The sequence below is a fragment of the Armigeres subalbatus genome, chromosome 1 (genome assembly GCF_024139115.2).
Source record: "Armigeres subalbatus isolate Guangzhou_Male chromosome 1, GZ_Asu_2, whole genome shotgun sequence".
Taxonomy (NCBI): Eukaryota; Metazoa; Arthropoda; class Insecta; order Diptera; family Culicidae; genus Armigeres; species Armigeres subalbatus.
The window spans coordinates 159,111,073-159,133,316 of NC_085139.1; the positions used below are offsets into that span (position 1 = coordinate 159,111,073).

The window sequence follows — 22,244 nt, forward strand, 5'->3', positions numbered from 1 at the left end:
AACACAAGATCGTATGTATGGCATCATATACGATTTTGTGTTGACTGCGAACGTAATTATGCCTTACGGCGCGTAATCATCTGGGACACAGCGACTTTTCCAGCCAACTGTTTGCAAGGCGTCTTAGTGAGGGCCTTGAAAAAAGGGGTTCTAACTGTGTGTGACAACTGGCGCGGCATAATGTTACTGAGCATCGTTCTCAAAGTTCTGGGGAAAGATACCCTAAATCAGATAAGGGAGATGAATGACACGACTCTCCGACGGCAACATGCAAGATTCCAACGATTCACATATTCTTACGCTCCGTGTCATCCTGGAGCAGGCCAACGAATACCAAAAGTCCTCCAAGGATCCCTCCACTACGAAGCTTTTACTTGTGGAATAGTGCATAATTGAGGTTTGTCTGTTACCATCTGGTCAGTCACTGTAGTTAGGCATGGAATCTATCTTCGCTAATTTTACTCATCGTAATCCATAATGTCATGAGGTTTGCGTTAAATCGTATGCCAAATCGTGACCACCTTTAGTAGCTTACTACTTCGACTTCGATCTTTGATCTGAACAGCGATCCGTTTAAGGGGCCTTGATGTAGCGGTTAAACGCGCGGCTACAAAGCAAGACCATGCTGAGCGTGGCTGGGTTCGATTCCCGTATTTCGCTTTGGAAATACGCAGGGTATAAAGTATCATCTTGTTAGCCTCATGATATACGAATGCAAAAATGGTAATTGACTTAGAGACCTCGCAGCTAATAACTGTGCTTAATGAACATTAAGTTGCGATGCGGCATTGTCTCAGTATGGGATGTATTGTCAACAAAGAAAACGAAGAAGCGATCTGTTTTGCAGAGTAAGCAGAACGACCTGGCCAAACGCTCCATCGGGTTGCACCATTAAAGTAAATACCAAATCTTTAAATAGAAGTTCAAAAACTTTCAATATCTTGGAAGCAAGTTAACGGAACTATTATGAAAGGAGCAAAATGTGATGCATGCTTGAATCATGCTGTTCAATTATTTACCCTTCCAACTAATAGAAAATTATCAGGAGGTATTTTTTATTGGCATTGATTAAAACTCAGTTTTAATTAGCATTCAGTAAAACTAAATTTTGAAAAAAATATCGAAATGTATGTCTTTAAATAAGTGTTTGTGTGGAAGAGCATGAATTTTTCTGTCCATTGGCGATTTAAACACCTGCCTGACTCTGCCCCTTCGCATAAACATCATATGTGAAAAATACTAAAAACTTGTCTTTTTCCAGAAATCTGCTTAGGATAGATGTTTCACGTTCGCCTTATGTACCTTTAGGGATGCTCAAAGGACCCATATAGGGAATGTGAGTGTGTATGCTTTCTAGTATCGATGTATCGATAGTATCGATAATATCATTATTAATTGATTGGATGTTTAGACATTACTCCATCAATCTTGAAAAGCAGAAAATGTGGTCTTTTAGTACAACTTAGTTGTACCAGAAAGAGAGAAAAGGAGCTATCAATGTTAAAACCAATACTAAAAAAATCTCAACATTTCCGATAAGAATCAATATTTTAAATATAGCTGCATTCAATGAAAGAAACTAATCCGCCAAAACTCTATGATTTCGCTACAAATAGCGCATTCCCTTCAACGAGAAATGTCTTTTTCCTTCCGCTGTATCCACGAATGCGTCCCGTTGCCTACTGCTACTGTGCCACACCGCCACCCGTCCCAACATTGAACGTAGCCATCGTTAGACCCTGAAAGGTTCACGGCTGCTAGAGAGTGTGTGCTAGATTTGTGAGTAGTTTCATCCACGCTCGCTCATCTACGACGGTTTTAACTGGAAGGGGATCAAATCAAGGATGAAACGACATTGGTATAATACGGCGCCACCATCCTCGTCGGATCGTTTAAGGCATCGTTGAATGCCGCGTTGTTGGTGGATATCCGGCGAATCCACTTCCTTGACGGTGCGCTGGCAGCAAGCTAATTGACTGTCCGTCATGAATTTTTAAATTGAATACCAATTATTGGCTCTCGCCGGCTTGTAGGCTGCCCCACTTGACTGTGCTGCTGTTGCTGGTTCACGGAGATTTACAGGATATGCTGCGGGCTGTCGGCGACCGACTGCACGGCATAGTGAGCATAGAAAATGCATTAGGGAGTGTGATATAGCAACTGACCTTGGCCAATGGAATTGACATGATTCAGCGTACTGCAGGCAGATCGCAGAGCAAAGCCATTCAATCGATGGGGTTCAATTGCCTCGAACGTTATAATCGCTACCGAATAGAAGTTTGGGATCTCAAACGCGATAATGCTTGTCGCATAAATAGCAATCTGGCTTAGAAAACTCTTAACTAATATTAGTGGAAATACTTTACGAATTCTTGTTAGTACTACTGCTTGTGTAGTCCAAAAGTAATAACCGCTCCGCGGTGTGTGCGACCTTCGCCACGACGCTAAAACAAACCGAAATACCGATTAAATACTCCACATTTAGGGAACGACAAATTTCGGCGAAAATTTCACCTCTTCCAAGTTTTACTTCTCGCACGTGTAGGATTTTTTTTTGTTCTACACACTTTTGCTTTCTGGGCTATTTTTGTTCGCTCGTGAATGTTACGAAACAAAAATTTGGAAGAAGGATGATTTCCACGAAAACGGTGGTACCGTAGATTGGAATACAATTAATATACGTTGTACGCTGGGAACTTAATTTACTTTCATCCACGCTTGCAGACTTACTCTCAATAATGCAGAACTTATATATTTGTTTTTATTTTCTAGATACTGAATAAATATTTAATGGAATCGACAGGTGTTCTCGGCAGGCTATTGCGATTCGACGCATATCCTCTGTAACGAGAAAAACTTCCAGTAAATCAAATCATCATACACCCCACTGGGTCAACGATTGAAGTCGATTGAAAGAGAAATAATCTGGGAATTAATTTCAAACGCACATGAACAGTTTGTTCAATACAGACATTCGTGTGGATGCATTCGAACACACATTGGCAGAATTTCAGTAGTTAGTAAACTAAATAATTTTTCGTCATTGCACTATGCTGACAACTTGCACAACATTCAAATGTACGACCCCTTTTTTATGTTTCAATTTTAACTATTTAGTGCGAGAATACTTTGTTCATGTACTCATAAAAACACTAAAATAATCGTGTGTAATACATTTCTGGCATTATCGTTTAACGATTGCAGTGATTGAGAAAAAACTTGCGATTTTCGCCAAAAATCAACAATGTGTGATTCTTTCAATTCACTCAGATTTTCATTCAATCAAATATGGCTTACAAGCAACCATGCGTTCACCATTTAGTTCTCATATGCAAATGTGCCATTCTGTTCCACATGTAAAGCGTTTTGCTTAAGGCCAATTTTTCAAACAATTTTACAATGCTTAAAAAACCTAGTTAGAGAGTAGAGATTTTCGTAATAACGTTTGCATTTAGAAAAAAAAAAACTAGTCGACCCGGCAGACGTTGTCCTGCATAGTAGGCGACTGCCCATGCGCAATTTCCATACGATTCTTAATATTAGTTTTAACGTTTTACTCAACCTTACTCGTGATTTTCGCCTGAGCGAGTATAATATTTTCTTTATCTTTCTTTCTTTATTGGGAGCAGGGAAAAGCCCGTTCGAGTAGTGCAACAATAAGCACTTTCTCGAATGGGCGTAAAACCTCCTCATCTTTTGTATCAACAGAATTTACGTATACTCCAAATGATACAATATTGACTTATATCTAGAATTACTATCTACTTACAGATAACACAGATACAATTCGGTAAAACGATTACTGTTACAATACAAGAAATAAATGCTTAACGAGTAGTGGTTGATGTAGTAGCGAATAGGTGCGTGAATCTCTTTTTCAACGTCGAGCGTGAAAGGTGGACATCGAATTCAGAAGAACAACGATTAAATATCCTACACATGGCAATAAGGTATCATAGAAACCCGTAGAAAACTAAAACAAACATATCTGCTGAAGGTATAAAGAAAGCCCATTCAGCCGTTTTCGAGTTATGCGGATACGAACACAGACCATTTCATTTTTACTATATAGATTGACAAAAATTGTCGATTTTTCATGGGTTTACTAACGAGACTACCCATGCAGCATCAATCATAGTAACCTATGAGCCAGTAGACAAAATTTGACAACTCGAGCTCTAACCGTGATGCCGAAAACAGTGAAGCAACTCCGCTCAGAAGTGTACGCGTTCAAAGAGCGGCTACCCCGCTTCGAAAACGGACATCGTGCGGCGCTTTGTTTTTGGTCGACTACCCTGCCTTGAGCGACAAGAAGCTCCAAAGGAAGCTAAAGAGGAAGACAAGGGAAAGGTGGCTACAGCGCAGCGTGCGCTTGACCGGGAGGTTGGTGCAACCGTCCAAACAGTGCAAAAGTACCTGGCGAACATGAATATACATGTCTGGAAGCGGAAGTCGCGTCCACTGGTTTCGGAGCTGCAGCCATCCAAAAAAAAAATCCATTTTGTAATGCAAAAGTTGGGCAGCTGGTTTTGTAAATCTTGTGTCTGCATGTTGAAATGATTCGGTATTTCGGTTTATGTTGGTTAAAACAGTTAAATCAAGTTTTAAAGGTCCTATATTCCAATTGAATAATACCTATGAGTGTCCGAAAAAATGCCTGTTTTCATATCCTTATGAAGGGTCATCGAATATCGAACTTCATTTTAGTTTAATAGTTGATTGAGTAGATATGTTTTGTGTCTCATTTTTATGAGATATAATAGATCAACCTGAATCAGCAACGCTAAATATACTTCGTGCGTTTCCAGACAGCATCGACAGTAATCAATTGCGTGTGTTTGCCAAATTTACAGCACATGTTTTGAAATGGACAAATTGATACGAAATTTCCAAAAAAGAATCCACGTGTCTTGGAGGGACTCGAACTCTCAAAATCCTACTCTCTAGATAGACGTGATAACCCCTACACAACAAGACCACTTAAAGGTCACGTTTCCGGAAAAGCCATCCGAGTACCAACCTCCACCGTGGTTAGCTCTTTTTTTTGCAAATTGAAAATCTTTCGGATGCTTGATTTGCCCAATCGTCACATGTGCTTTACTGTCGTTTTAACGGTTAAAATAACAAAATGTATAGCAGAAAAATCTTACTGTGACATCAAATCGAAAACTATTCCTGCTATCGATGAGAGCAAATCGAAAACTAAATTTGATATTGGTTCCGATAACAAAATAAGTGAACAGTTTGATGTCAGATCATACAATTTAGAAATCTACTGCAAAATGAGATCATAATATGTAATCAATCAAAATGATTCATATTTGAAAACAAATTATGATTTCAATTTGATGTCGAAATCAAAATGTGTTTTTTATATGCTCTCATTATAGTTTTCAGCCTTTGGTCGGGAAGAGTATACTAATATCGATTTTATTTACAGTTTATTCTTTAAATAATTTGCAGGCGATTTTCTCTAGGCGATTTTTCTCTAGGTAATTTACCCTCCTTAGCCGTGCGGTAAGACGCGCAAAGCAAAGCAAGCAAGACCATGCTGAGGGTGGCTGGGTTCGATTCCCGGTGCCGGTCTAGGCAATTTTCGGATTGGAAATTGTCTCGACTTCCCTGGGCATAAAAGTATCATCGTGTTTGCCTCATGATATACGAATGCAAAAATGGTAGCTTGGCTTAGAAACCTCGCAGTTAATAACTGTGGAAGTGCTTAATGAACACTAAGCTGCGAGGCGGCTCTATCCCAGTGTGGGGATGTAATGCCAATAAGAAGAAGAAGAAGAAGAAGAAGAAGAAGAAGAAGAAGAAGAAGAAGAAGAAGAAGAATTTACCCAAAAGACACGTTCCAAAATAGTAGTTTGTGCTACAAGTTGCAAAAAGATGATTTTTTCAGCACGAGTTGTACGTTTATCCAACGAGGCTTGCCGAGTTGGATAAATACTACGAGTGCTGAAAAAATCGAGTTTTGCAACGAGTTGCACACGCTATTTTTTGCAATGACGAAAAATGGACTTTAATTTGATAAATCTGTACCAAAATTGTACAGTCTAATTTACTCCACATGACCATTCTTCCCAATAAATTATGTTTCTGCAGAGAACAATCAGATTCCATGTAACCGTGCCACATTGCATAGTTTGATAAGCCGTGAAGCGATAGATGTACTTACCTTTGGAAATTTTTGATGTCATGTCCATTAAACTATTTCATTTATTACGCGACGCAAAGAATACACTATTTGAACACTTCTTCTTCTTCTTCTTATTGGCATTACATCCCCACACTGGGACAGAGCCGCCTCGCAGCTTAGTGTTCATTAAGCACTTCCACAGTTATTAACTGCGAGGTTTCTAAGCCAGGTTACCATTTTTGCATTTGTATATCATGAGGCTAACACGATGATACTTTTATGCCCAGGGAAGTCGAGACAATTTCCAATCCGAAAATTGCCTAGACCGGCACCGGGAATCGAACCCAGCCACCCTCAGCATGGTCTTGCTTTGTAGCCGCGCGTCTTACCGCACGGCTAAGGAGGGCCCACATACCCAACCTAGTTCAGCAAAATATAGTCATGTAACCACTGTTCTGACGTTGCAACCCATTATGCAACCCATTTCAGTTGCATAATGTTCATTAAAGCATCCATTTCGTTAGTATGGAAAAGTAGGCCGTTTTATGACTCAAAGACGAACTGTAAACCATATATTATGATCAGGAATTGCAAAAATAATCCATTTTGCGCAAACAATTTTTGTCAAGAATTGAACCTTCATATTTTTTTTATTTTTCAGCTATAAAATCGGAACTAGCATATCACGTGAAAGAGTATGATATAATCTATAAGAGGAATCGTCATTTTCAAGAAATACTTCAGCCACTCCAATTGCTGACTATTTCATAGTGTATTTATAATTATCGGAACTACGAGATGAGCCAAGGGCCGAAAATCTCGTTAATAGAGATAAATAATAATAATAATTATCAGAACGGTCTATATTCAATTTCTTCGTGCCGCATGTCTACCACGAAGTAAGTCGAACATCGCGTCACTTCTTCACATAATCGATGGCACGCCAATATACACGGAGTAGTCTAAAGCAGAAAGGCGTCTCAAATAGACAAATAGTAGGAACTCTGGTAACATAAATGTTTCGAAAAACGTTTATAATGCCTTCATATTTACGTTACCTCCAATTCATTTTTACAAAGGTGTTAAGAAAATTTTCGAGTGGCCTTGGGTTGCGACGATAACTTTTGTCAGCTCTGACAATAATCGAAAACCAAAAAACGAAACAAGTCTCGAATCACGTGGATTTCGTTTATTTTTTCTAAGACGCGTGAAGCATCGCGAATTACAATAGTGGTGTGAAGAATACATATCAATAAATGAATAAACGCAAAGGATATTTTGGGATTCTATTTCCATCAAAAGAAGACAAGCTGAAATAAGAAGATATTCTCAATCCTTGCACCACTGTTCCTCGATTTTGTTTCGTGTTTTTCGTAGAGATCATATTTTTTTAAAATTCAGCGCGTATATTGAATAAGCCAGTTTCAAAATTTGTTGATTGTAACTTGTAAATTAAATTTTTGGTGCCTTGTTGAAGTTGAGGCTGTAAAGCGTCTCCCGAACAAAGAGGTATGTATGGAAAAATGTAGCTTGGCTAAATTCTTTTCGGGAAGAAGTTGGAAATATCTGGTATCATTTATTAAAATCTATTTTTTGTCTACTTTCCGGTAATTAGTATGGTGAATAGCGCCTCAAAATCTTTAAAATATGACCACGTTGTTCCACCGGTCTGAAGATTAAAAATATCAGACCAAAATTAGGTTTTACTATTTATTTGTTTTTCTTGTTTCTCATTTTAATCTGTTGAGGCGTTAAAGCATATAGGTTCTTCGGGAAATTTGACCTAAAATAACCAAACCAAGTCAATTAAACATATTATGTTTCGTAATATCGAATTTTAGATGCTTTCGATACTCAGATTTTCATTTGTACTCAGTATCTTTCAATTAGCTACAAATAAAGCTATGTGCATTTAGAATCCGGAATCATTTATTGTATTGCAGCGGCACGAAAAGTGACCGCTGAAAGAGTTCTTTTACAGCGGTTTGTCTACCTAGGCGCCCACTTGCTGTGGTATAAATTTCATGAAGTTTTGTGCAGCGTGTCAAAAAATATTCTAGATGGAAGCCGAAAGGAGAGAGAAAAATCTGCACACCCAAGTTGATAATCCTGCTCATCGACGATGGAACCTTAGTCAAAATGGATTTCGGACAGCTTCCTAGCCAAAAATTCTACATGGAGACGGCACGAGGAGTAGTTCCTGCGAAGTTTAAGTTTGCTTTTCGGAGAAAATAGCAAAAAAAAAACGGATGATTTTTGCAAGGGATACGCAGCTGTGGAGCAAAGACCTAAGTGTTTGTGACGAATAAGACGATGGACTCGAAGCTGTACAAGGCGGGAATGTCTCAAAAACCGCGGTCGACCTTCCATAAAGCCCATAAAGGTCCCGTGAAGTTTTGGCCAGATTTGGCGATTTGCCACTACAGCTGGGAAGTCATCCAGTTGTACCGCGATAATAACGAAGATTTCAACGATAAAAACATAAATCCACGCAACTACCCACAACTCCGGCCCATCGAGACATTTTGGGCAGTAATGAAGCGGAAGCTTAAGAAAAATGGAAAAGGTGGAAAAACAGCTCGGGACGCGACTCAGATTACCAAAATGTGGAACAAATGTGCCAAGGAAGTTGACTCCGGAGGTGTGCAACTTTTGATGAGATGAATAAAGAAGAAGGTGCAAATTTTCACTAGAAACAAGAAGAAATTGCAATGATATGGAACTGCTAATATCATCTTCAAACTTCTGCCAAGCTCCCGTATGATAGCATTAGAGGCGAAGGTATAGAATTGATATGTGCCGTTAGGATATTGCATGAAGAATGTTTTTATAGAATCGACTTCTATAAAACATTCTTCATGCCTGCCGTATCCTAACGGAACTATCAATTCTATACTTTCGCTTCTAATGCTATCATGAACATGTACGTCCAAGTTTGGGAGATGATATTAGCATTTCCATATCATTGTAAATCGTTTAACTTCACGTAGAAGTAACACACACGAAATCATTAATTCAAGAAGAAATTATTTGTATCAATATTTTTTCCTTAAAGTACAGTGATTTACCCTTGTTTTGATGTATTAACCTTATTTGTACGTCAATCCGTTACCGAGGTACAGATGATTTTATTATTCCGGATTCTAAATGGACATAGTTTTATCTGGTATATTTTTCTGGACAACATCAACGATCTATGGGAGTCAACCCATGGAGTGGTGAGCACAACAGCACGAGGCGTGGTAGACACTGCACAGAGGCGACCCAGGAGTACAAAAAAATATGAGATTGAGCAACGATTGCTACGCGCATATAAAATTTAGCGCACGCGAGTCTCACGAAGCTTGTGTACCTCACATTAACGTTGGTGAGTCGCATTGAGACATCTCAATGTAATCAGCTCATGTGCTGTTTGTCATGGCAAACCTTTGCAAACAACAGCTAAAGTGCTTAAAACAGCTAGGGCGGGAAATTTTCATTCAATAAAATCGTCGCTTAAGTAACGCCAGCTATGCATTCCTATAGCGTATGCGATGAGTCTCATGAGACGTACATTGAGACACGCTCACTCAGTTATTTTTTGAATGCGCTAGCTTCTCTCGTCGCACTGAATCGATGTTACGTGCGCTTTTGTAGCTCATGGCACACAGCCTCATCCGTGTATACACGAGAATTAAGATACTCTGCCCAGGACGGGTTGGTTCCATGTGGAGTGTCAGAGAGTGATAGACGAGAAGAACGTTATCAGAAGCCGGATGTTCGCTCGAATAGAGATCGGTACAAGGAAGCAAGAACAGCCGAAAAACGAACCCACCGTAGGAAGAAAAAAGAACATGGAGATTAAGTGATTAGCGAGGTGCAGGAAAAAATGGAGCAGAACGTTATGCGGAGGTTTTACGAGTCTGTCAATGGCGTGCGGAGAAAGACAGCGCCATCTCCCGTCATGTGCAACTACCAGGAAGGGAATTTGGTGACAGATAAAACCGAAGTGGCTGCCAGATGGAAGCAACATTGCGAGACTTTGTTAAATAGTGGAAGTGACGGTGCATCGGTGAACAGAATAAATATTAGCGACGATGGACAAGCTGTGGAGTCGCCTACACTAGATGAGGTTAAAAAAGCTATTAAAGAGCTGAAAAACAATAAGGCTGCGGGGAAGGATCAGCTCCCGGCTGAACTTCTCAAACATGGCAGTGAGCAGCTTTATGAAGTTCTGCACCATATTATGTCGAAAATATGGGAAGACGAGCAAATGCCTGCTAGCCTCTTTTTAAGAAAGGGACAGACTGGAGTGCGCCAATTACCGAGGAATAACCCTCTTTAATTCGGCGTACACAATTTTGTCCCGTATTCTGTTCAACAGATTGAGACCACTTGAAGAGTCCTTCTTCGGCGAATACCAAGTAGGTTTTCATGTGAGCCGATCAACGACGGATCAAATGTTTACCCTAAGACAAATCCTTGATAATTTCCGGGAGTACAACATGCAGATACATCATCTGTTTATTGATTTCAAGTCGTCGTACGATTCAGTGAAACGGAATGAATTATGGTAAATTATGCTTGAACATGGTTTTCCGGTGAAACTGATACGACTGATTCGTTTTTGTTTTTGGGGTGATTGGCATATACGTATGTCGCATTTTCTGAATGCGAGCGATACTGCTGGCCCAATCCAAGCCCTGCGACTGCAAGGTAAAGATGGCCTGCTTCCACAGAACCCCTTTTCGTTACTTTCAACGAAAAGCGTCTACCTCATCAGCACTCTGTAACATCCTACACAAGCTTCGATAAGGCGAACACACCGATATTTTTCCCGTATCGTCCAGATATTAACCATTCTTCCAATGTTTCGTAGCATCCGCTCGTAGTAAAAGCGGACCCACCTCTGTGGAGAGAGAACAAGTCCTTACTTCTATCTTGTTTCTGCACTGAAGCTCCTCTCCTGCGATACACCGCACCTCATCTGTTTCAAGGAGCTGCCACCGACGATAATCCTCGGGGACGCGAACGAACACAAACTTCTTTCAGTGCAGCTACCGAGCCGGACCTCATCGTTTTGAATGATAGCTTGTCCACATTCCGGAGAGTAAGCAATTACGCTCCGATTTCGTTAGTTTGTGACAGTCAACCCATAGAGACAGCCTGCAGACCACGTGTGCTTTACCCGCGTGTTGGCAGGAGCGACATCCAAGTCGAATTTGCACGACAACTGGACGTGAAGCCACCGACCATGGTGACTCAGCTATCTACAGTCACTAGGTCCATCCCGAAGACCATCCCAACCCCAGGACGGAGAGCCCTCCATTGGCGGAGCGACGTCACAAAGAAAGCCATTAAGTGTAGACGCAAGGCTTTCCACGTCATGAAAGGGTAAGTGAACGTTTAAGCCCTGTGGCGGAGGCCTTGGCAGACCAGTTCGGACCCCAATTATCCAATGGACCAAAACATTTCGCAAAACCCACCCGGATCTAACTGCAGAGATCTGCTCTTTCCAGGTTCCCCGGCGATGACGTCGACCTCAATCAAGCTTTTTTGTTGGAGGAACTCGCCCTCAACAATGGGAGGGATAAATGAGCAACGTAAGACGTCCAATCGCCCTAACTAACGTTACAGCGAAAGTTATGGATCATTTTTAAACAGGGGACTGATCAACTTGCTTGAGTTTAACGGCCGGTTAGATAATCGACAACATGCAACAAACAGCTTCTGGAATTGGTGTCATTGGATACCTCCCGAGCAGCACACATGTTACCCATAGATCATAGTAAGTTATATGTGACCAGAATCAGTCACAGTAAAGTTGCTGCAACCATATTCGCTTGATTTGTGCTGCTTGAGCTCTAGAGCATACAACAGGACGTGGGCCCTCGGCATCCTAAGAAAACTGAAACTTTGGGGAATTTCCGGTAACCTCCTTCAATTTCTGGTTCCAAATGCAACTCAGAGTACATACCTCAAAGACCATGAAAGAGAAAACTGGGGTCCCCAAGGCTTAGTTATTACGGTTACCCTTTTCCTCGTGACAATGGAGGAGATCTTTGCCAACCTACCCAAGGACGCATACATCAAAGTATATGTCGAAGAAATTCTACTCGTCGCCGTCGGTGCCCGACTAGAAGAGCATAACAGAAACTGAACACAATTTTAACATATTGTGATATTTCTAACTTATTTTGATACAATTTTGTTCTTAGTAGCCATTATCAAATGTTGTAACAGGACTTTATCATAATATGACTTTAAAAAATGGTCAACACCGAATTGTCCAACAGTAAACAATTAAAATAGATGTAGCAAAGACTACCAGCTATAGATATCACAACGCTAGTGATATCATTTCAAAAGATTGTTTATTTTGTAATGTTGTTAGTTTCATGTTCTTGAAAAATATTCTTGTTCAGACAAAAACAAAAATTTCTGATTGTTGGCCACAATAAGCAGACCCATCACGACCTGTAAAAAAATCCAACTGCACAGAAACAATATATTTTGTATCTAATTCTGTTATAAATTTCTAATAATATATTTAACTAATTAATGATTTTGTGTGTGTTACTTCTACGAGAAGTTAAACGATTTACAATGATATGGAAATGCTAATATCATCTTCCAAACTTAGACGTACATGTTCATGATAGAATTAGAGGCGAAAGTATAGAATTGATAGTTCCGTTAGGATACGGCTTGGCAGAAAAAAGGTCGTGCGATATGTGCCATCACAAATATTGCCTTCCGCTCGCTTTCAAATCGACTTCTATAAAAACATTCTTCACGCCTGCCGTATCCTAACGGAACTATCAATTCTATACTTTTGCCTCTAATTCTATCATGATCATGTACGTCTAAATTTGGAAGATGATATTAGCATTTCCATATCAAAATATTTAATTTTTTTGATAAAACTGTGACAAAATTTGATAGTGTTTTGTTTCCAGTAGTGTAATTTTTGATAGAAATTTAGATATTTGAACAACATCCTGCACCATGTTTCTAACAAATTTTGTTCAAAATTTAGTATAACATAATAACATATGTTGATATAATTTTGATATGACCTTCTAGTCGGGAAGCACCTCACGTATACGCAGCCTCCTCGACCGAGCAAATGAGGCGCTAAATAAAAGCTGCGACAAGCGCCTTCCCAGAATCGCTGGCCTCCACTGATTAGGTCCTGCCAGCTAGCGGAGAAATTAGCCCAATATTGATCTCTTCGTTAAGAGCAGCCTGAAAAGGGAACGAATAAAAACCAGGCTCAAGAACTCTTCTGCCAAAAGATTCTCTTTCTGCTCACCGGATCTGTGCTTTCGACCGAAGCAGCGGCGGTCTTCTGGACCATTGTTGAGCCTTGCTAGTGTGCTGACATCTTCCTAAAAGCACCTTGTTTCTATTCAGTTACATTAAATGCATTGGAGAAAATCAAAGTTGCATCAAGATGTCAAAAACGTTCGAATTGTGATTATTAAGGTCTCTCCTGACGGAATCCAAGTTTAAAAGTGCTCGCGTTTTCGGGGACACACCACTCGATACGGAAGCAACACACAACTGTCATTTTTATTATTGCACGCATGCTGCGACGCAGCAAAGCTAAATCAACAAAAATGACAGTTGTGCGCCGCCTCTGAATCGAGTGGTGTGCCCCCGAAAACGCGAGCACTTTGGAACTTGGATTCCGTCAGGAGTGACCTTAAAATTGCAATGCAGTACGTGTTTGACATTTGGAAACAAACAACCAAAGAATACTGCACTTCATGTTACAAGCACGAAACAAAATCATTAAGTTGCATATTTTTTACCATGTTACTTAAATTCTTCTTTCAATATTTAATTGTTTATATTCCGGGGATTAAACCACCCGACTTGGACATTAATGAGTTGCGTGCTCTTGCCTACGCAATGCGGTCGGGTCTGAGGTTGACGACCGACTGGCAAATAGCTCACACAACCTCACTTGATCAGTACAGATGCTGATGAAGAATGTGTATAGCCGCCAGACATTCTAAATACTCACGCTCCTCTAATGTGAACGTGTACCACTGTACCATATATGAAATCCTATCGGCCGCCGGAGGTCCTTCGTAGCTTAGTTTGTTCAAGCACCAGTCTAGCGTACTGTAGGGTCCTAGGTTCGAGTCTCATCGAAGGGAAAGTTGTTACCTCCAATATATTTTTCAAATCAATATCTTCCACATAATGTACATATTCACATATGAGTTTTCATAACATTGTAAATTTAATTGTTTGTTAAAATTAAGTTGCAGATAAGTTGAGTGTGTCTTCATGTTTAATTTAGCATCGTTCAACGTTTTGACTACTCACATTTTTTTCCTGTGTTGGTGCAATCAAGTAACAGGAAACCCGAGTACAAAACTTCATAATCGTATGGTTTTTATGGTGAATCAACATGCAGTCTCTTCGAAGTGTTGAGTGGTGCTGTGGTAGAGTGAAGGACTATCAATCACAAGATCCATAAATCGAATGCAGTTTTATGTTTTTACAAGCATTGAGTTTTATATATATAGATTTTATTTTTTTCCGCTGTAGTATTTTGCAACATTATTGCAATTCTACTGAAATCGAAGGATGTTTCCGTAGGCTCCACCTGTTGCGCTTTTTGTTCTGAGCTCCAGGACGTTTTGGTGTACTAAAATGGTCTGCAGTAGCATGTGGGAGTAATTTGTGAAATCCTATCGGCTCGAGGAACCCGCTGGGATGGTTAGCGATGCACGGATACATCTTTCAGGACTTGTTTGATCGAATCTTCTGAACTCCAGAGCGTTTTGGAGACCCTGAAATAGCTTACGTTTAATCAAAACACGATAATTTTATTGATTATGTTTTGCACATAGCACATTAACTGATGCATTCAAGAATATAAACTCCAGAACAGTTGGACTGTCCAGCACATCCTAAAAAATATGTCAACAACTTTTTAGTTCATTCTGTACTAGTTTTGTGAAGATCCAGCGGAAAAGACTCAAATCTGGACGACATGAACTGGATGAAATATCGAGAGAACAATACTTGGACGAGAAAATGATTGTTGGAGGTTATTGGAGGAAGTGAGATGCGATCTAGAGTCTTTCTAAAAACGATCGAGGCTAATGTCGTCGTTCCCATAATTAAAAAAAAACGATAAGGAGTGCGACAATTCGCAGTTTTTCAGCATGTGTGATGTAACTAAAAGACTCCATTCGATTCGACGTCGCATTTTCAGATTACGGCAGAATTGGAGGTGAACAACAATATAGGTTCAATTATTTCCATAGCTTGACATTTTCATGTTTTTTTTGTTGTGTCTGATCATTATCACTCTTCTTTAAGTTGGGGTAAAGGACGCCTTCCTTCGTTATAAATACCTTTTAATGTATATGAATCCTGAAAAATAAGTCAAAAGTATATTTCAAAATATACTTTTATAGTATTTCATAATGATTAAATTTATTCAATTTGTCTTATGTATTTATTTTCATCAACATCTTATGCTTATCTGAGTTTGATCAGTCATATTTAAAATAAAGAGGAAAATTAGTGTCATTGTATATATCTTTATGTCTGTTATATGTGCAGCTCATTTACAGACGTCCTCACCATTCAGAATGATTGGTACAATGGTACCTGGTACGAGAAATATGCAGCACTTATTTTTACATATTATAATGGTTTTAAAGTTTTGTTCCTGAAACAGTTCTATGGTAAATTCTTGGGAATGGATAATGTCTTCAACTGCTGTTTGCATCCTGATACTCCATTGAGTCGGTCCTTGAAACATTAGAAATCTTTCTAGTTTATATAAGGATCTTGTTTTTTAAATATCGTAATGGCACCCCATCATAGTAAAGGAAGAAGTGAGTTTTGCGTCAAAACTGATACTTAAATATGCAAAATATATTTCTAGGGAGTGCACAACACCCCGCTGATCACGCGTATGGTTTTGCATCTATTGCTATTTAGTGATAAAGAGAAACTCATCGGAATACCTTTCGAGAGAAAAAAAAATGACACAAAACTCCCAATATCAAAGAAACGTGCCACCTGAATCTACGACGTGCTGATTGGTCAGTCCCCCCAAAGAACCCGTAAAGTGTGTTCTTCTCTTTGTTACTATTTTCCCCGATATCGGCATTATCTTTCCAATTCCGTGAACTCGTTCAAATTGCTAAATCCATTAGAGTGGATGAGTTCGACGAATCGTCACTGAATGCTGCTCCTTACTGATAAGCTGTTAGATCTCTAAACTTTGTCACGTGAAAGGAAAATTTCCCACGAAAGAAAATGATCTGCATGACAAAAAGGAGCGGAAGAAGTGAAACCAGATGAGTCTACGGGGGGAAACTGAACGAAATGCGCTCATTTAGGCTTTTCGCTCTGTTCGGTATTCTGTGGACATACTCTCAAAAAGCATTATTTTTATGTGTTAGATTAAATATTGTCAATACGTATGGAAACCAAATGTACAGTACCATGCGTCTCCATCATTTTTAACAAAAACTTATTTTTAAAAAATTGGCGTTGATTTTTACATTATCCGAATTATTTTGAACTACCCTCACCACCACCCAGTATTCAATACATCTTTAAATTGAATTGTGTCTGGGTTTTGTTTCTTCCTCTGGCAATTATTTTTCTTGAACAGTGCTTCCCTGAATCCAAAAAAAATGTGTCACACGGTCCAGCGATTTTCCGATTCCGGCTTCTGGGCATATTAGCGAAATGAGATTTCTCATAGTTGATTGTGCCAGTCAGTTGCTATCCTTCTACTCCACACAGACAAACAGTTTTCTGACTTTGCTTTATTCATATGACGGAAAATTTACCAAATTCAGTCATCTGGTTGTCTGTGCGACCCACAATCCGGTCACATAACTTATGCATTTTCTTTCTGCTTGCAACTTTCTTCCCCGCGCAGGTACCTACTTTCTGTTGTACGATTTCATCGATTATTTCGAGAAGGATGCAGCGACGTCGTTACCGAGAGATAAGTTCCTGGAAATAATGAACACCATCTACAGCAAGGCGTCCGAGCCGGAGCGTGAAGCGATTATATTCCAGGTGAGAACAAATGTGCGAACGAACTGGGAACAGAGCCGCGTTCGCTGTTGCGGGCAATTTTCAACTTTCGTAAGAAAAGCGACATACCACCAGAGCGCGCGAGGGAAAAGTTGTCTGTATGGCAGAAATTACCGAATTTCCGCTGCTGGAGAGAAATGCGAACATCGTTATCCACACTCGGGCCCATACTTCATAATTAAATTATCACTTATTTGCTGACTCTTGGTTTGGGGAGTGATTGAATTACGCTTGAAGAAATTCTAAGTAGAGATGTTTGATCTAATAACATAACGTGGGAAATGAATTCAGAATTCTGCCGAGTCGATCGTAATGTTGTTTTTTGAGTGAAATTATTTTAACAATTGCGATTTGTCACAAGTAGTTTGATGATAAGAATAAAATTAATCAACAAACTCGTTAGCATGGAAAGTAAAAGTGGATTCGGATCTATCTGTCTTGCTGACTTATTAAACTATCTAACGAAGTATTCATCTACCGTCTTTTGAAATCTACTGTTGCTTGTTTTCCATTATTACGATGTAGATTGGACACTAGTTTTCGTTCGATAGATAAACTAATCATTTTAGCGGCTATGTGAAGATATGCTGGTTCTAGAGACCGCTAGAGGACTGCCACCTGGGGCTTGTTGGTCATATAAGAGGAGCCTAAAAATAATACCATAAATTTATTTCGATGGCATTAATACAATGTTCTGATTCAAATAAGGATTTTGATTTTATGATAATGTTCTCCAGCAATGTGCCAATTTCATTAAAGTTAAGATTATTATTATTGTTAATTGTAAATTTCAGTTCTTGTCAAAGCCAGTAAAAAAATACAGATGTAACCAATTCCGCACGTGCATTCCCAACACGGACATCCGAACGATGTAAGTCACGGGCCCTGGGGGCCGCCGCAAGTATTTTCTTTGTGTATAAAAGAAGCAGTGCCAGCCGTGCGAGAGTCATAAGGGATGAAAGACCTTCTGGGTTATATAATATCCCTCAAAAATGAACAGTTGGTAATGTCTGTGACTTAGCCGCAAAGCGGGCGTAGGACTTGACTTACTTGAGATACTCCTTTATCAGCCAAAGCGTCGTCATAATCGACGCGTTCGTGATGGACTTCTCCTTTATTACTCTTGTTGCTCGCTGCTGGCGTCAATTCCTAACAGGACTTCTTTCTCAGTACAGGCCAACAAGCCAGCCAAGCGAAGTAAGAATTGCAGTTCAGGTGGGAAGTGTGTGTTCTTTTCTGAGACAAGATTGTTAGTAGTAGGGGGACCAAAACAACCGCAGTTGACCGGGGTTAGTAGGATGGGGCATGGCATTTTGGGTTATAAAATTTAGGATTGGTAACTTGGAACGATCATTCAGTCACGTTCGCTTTGTATGCGAGCAGTGTCAAACAATGTTTTTCTATATATTTTTTTATCACAAAAAATCCAAATTTTTATGAAAATTATTTTTTCTAAACTGGTTACGAAAATTGTAATAATAATGATTGGGCTGTTATTAATTTTTTTATTCAAAGTCCTACGTCCGTTTTGCCCTCCTTAACCTAGCGGTAAGATAGGCGGCTATGAAGCATGACCATGCTGAAGGTGGCTGGGTTCGATTCTCGGTACCGGTGTAGGCAGTTTTCGGTTTGAAAATTGTCTCGACTTCCCTGGGCGTAAAAGTATCATCGGGTTAGCCTCATGATATACGAATGCAAAAATGGTAACTTGGCTTATAAACCTCGCGGTTAATAACCGTGGGAGTGCGGAATCAACACTAAGCAGCGAGGCGGCAACGTCCAAGTGAGGAATGTAATGCCAATAAGAAGAAAAAAGGAAGAAGAAGACATTACCCATAGACATTACCCACTGATTGTTTTTATTACAATTGGGCAATATGGCGTTACGTAATCAAAAGGAGCATTCAGGTCACGTGTTACTTGTTGTTATATGACGGATTCAAATGCCGATTGTTTGCGTTACGTAATTTTTGCACAAAGCCATTAACACGGATTTAAATATTGGGGAAGTCACCGTTGGATCAGGATTTGCCTGAAGCTGGAAATGTGAAAATGGTAAATCTCCACAGACAACCACACATCGCATAATAATGCACGATTGAAATTGTTTACCGATACAAATTTCATCAGAATCGCTTTGTGGTTAATAATAAACTTCCCCGCACATTAGGCTATTTCACGAGTTCATTCCAGCTTCATTTGTTGACATTGCATATTCTTACAAACAAACTTAAATGAAATCGGATTATCAGTCAAACAGGTTTTGTTATCACAAACTACATCGCAAAGGTATTCGGTATTCTGTAGACATACTCCGAAAAAGCATTATTATTATGTGTTAGATTATATATTGACAATACAATTGGCTACTCTCAAAAATTTATTGACAACACATAGGGAATTTCTTATCGAAACCAAATGTGCAGTACCATGCGACTCCATCATTTTAATCAAAACCTTAAACAAAAATTGGCGTAGATTTACATTATCCGAATTATATACATTGTGCAATATCCGTTTTCAATACAGCGAATTTATTATTTTCTTCCGTTATTTTACAGTAAATCCTCTGTTACGCTCCTTTTAATACGCCCCTCTTCTTACGCTTCAAATTATGTCTTCTTATGTCCTAAATATAGGAGCGTAAAAAAAGTTCCAAGCATTCATATGAGGCAAATCGTAAAGACAGAAACACCGTCTTCGACCTGTGCGACTTCTGGTAGACTGAACACTTAACATCTAGCATGAGACAACGGACAAGGACATTTACACAACACCCGGTGGACCAGTAGAGAATAAGGGTATGCGATAACACACTTTTTCCTAACGAAACGAAACGGAACGAAATTTAAAATGTCTATGTTGCTTCGGATCGAAACGAAACGAAATATGGATTTACTTTCGAAACTTCGAAACGAAACGAAATCAAGGTTCATTTGATTCGATATTTTTCGAAACGAAACGAAATTTCAATTTTTTTCCGCGGAATTTTGATTAAATTGTTTTTACATTATGTACGCAATTCAGATTTCACTTTTTCGAAGTCAAATAACTGTTTGACGACCAATAGAGTTATAATAATAGAAGAGGCAGTCTGTTATAAATCACCGCATTCTAGCCGCATATACCATTGGCGATAAGGCAATAACCCAGCATTTATGCCGCTCTTGAAAGGAGGCTTCCGAGCCTTTTGAAAGGAGGCTTCCGACCCTTTTGAAAGGAGGCTACCAACCCTCTTGAAAAGAGGCTTCCGACCCTCTTGAAAGAAGGCTTCCGAGCCTCTTGAATGGAGGCTTCCGAGCCTCTTGAAAGGAGGCTTCCGAGCCTCTTGAACGGAGGCTTCCGAGCCTCTTGAACGGAGGCTTCCAAGCCTCTTGAAAGGAGGCTTCCAAGCCTCTTGAAAGGAGGCTTCCGAGCCACTTGAAAGGAGGCTTCCGAGCCTCTTGAAAAGAGGCTTCCGAGCCTCTTGAAAGGAGGCTTCTGAGCCTCTTGAAAGGAGGCTTCTGAGCCTCTTGAAAGGAGGCTTCTGAGCCTCTTGAAAGGAGGCTTCTGAGCCTCTTGAAAGGAGGCTTCTGAGCCTCTTGAAAGGAGGCCTGAGCCTCTTGAAAGGAGGCTCTGAGCCTCTTGAAAGGAGGCTTCCTGAGGCCTCTTGAAAGGAGCCTTCTGAGCATCTTGAAAGGAGGCTTCAGAGCCTCTTCAAAGGGAGGCTTTGAGCCTCTTGAAGGAGGCTTCTGAGCCTCTTGAAAGGAGGCTTGAGGCCACTTGAAAGGAGGCTTGAGCCTCTTGAAAGGAGGCTCTGAGCCTCTTGAAAGGAGGCTTCTGAGCCTCTTGAAGGAGGCCTGAGCCTCTTGAAAGGAGGCCTGAGCCTCTTGAAAGGAGGCTTCTGAGCCTCTTGAAAGGAGGCCTGAGCCTCTTGAAGGAGGCTTCTGAGGCCTCTTGAAAGGAGGCTTCTGAGCCTCTTGAAAGGAGGCTTCTGAGCCTCTTGAAAGGAGGCTTCTGAGGCCTCTTGAAAGGAGGCTTCTGAGCCTCTTGAAAGGAGGCTTCTGAGCCTCTTGAAAGGAGGCTTCTGAGCCTCTTGAAAGGAGGCTTCTGAGCCTCTTGAAAGGAGGCTTCTGAGGCCTCTTGAAAGGAGGCTTCTGAGCCTCTTGAAAGGAGGCTTCTGAGCCTCTTGAAAGGAGCCTTCCTGAGCCTCTTGAAAGGAGGCTTCTGAGCCTCTTGAAAGGAGCCTTGAGCCTCTTGAAAGGAGGCCTGAGCCTCTTGAAAGGAGCCTTCCGAGCCTCTTGAAAGGAGGCCTGAGCCTCTTGAAAGGAGGCTTCTGAGCCTCTTGAAAGGGAGGCCTGAGCCTCTTGAAGGAGGCCTGGAGCCTCTTGAAAGGAGGCTTCCCGAACAGCACAAGTCAAGCAAAACAGGTTGCAGCAACTTGTTTGTGACTAAATCTGGACACATACGAGTTGCAGTAACTTAGTTGGAACATGTGTGCTGCTAGGGTTCCGAGCCTCTTGAAAAGAGGCTTCCGAGCCTCTTGAAAGGAGGCTTCCGGGCCTCTTGAAAGGAGGCTTCAGGTCTCTTGAAAGGAGGCTTCCGAGGCCTCTTGAAAGGAGGCTTGAGCCTCTTGAAAGGAGGCTTCTGAGCCTCTTGAAAGGAGGCTTCTGAGCCACTTGAAAGGAGGCTTCTGAGCCTCTTGAAAGGAGGCTTCCAGGCCTCTTGAAAGGAGGTTTCCAGGCCTCTTGAAAGAAGGGTTCTGAGCCTCTTGAAAGGATGCTTGAGGCCTCTTGAAAGGAGGCTTCTGAGCCTCTTGAAAGGAGGCTTCTGAGCCTCTTGAAAGGAGGCTTCTGAGCCTCTTGAAAGGAGGCCTGAGCCTCTTGAAGGAGGCTTCTGAGCCTCTTGAAAGGAGCCTTCCGAGCCTCTTGAAAGGAGGCTTCCGAGCCTCTTGAAAGGAGCCTTCCGAGCCTCTTGAAAGGAGGCTTCCGAGCCTCTTGAAAGGAGCCTTCCGAGCCTCTTGAAAGGAGGCTTCCGAGCCTCTTGAAAGGAGGCT

The 22,244-nt window shown here is 40.6% G+C and overlaps 1 protein-coding gene across 1 annotated transcript in view; it reads left to right on the plus strand.

Annotated features, from left to right (window-relative positions):
• The window catches only part of LOC134205418 (acetylcholinesterase), a 95,764-nt gene that overhangs the window by 57,229 nt on the left and 16,291 nt on the right, over positions 1-22,244 (plus strand). Inside the window, exon 8 of the mRNA XM_062680647.1 lies at positions 17,049-17,191. Within this exon, the coding sequence (XP_062536631.1) occupies positions 17,049-17,191 (143 nt within the window). The remainder of the gene's footprint in view (positions 1-17,048; positions 17,192-22,244) is intronic.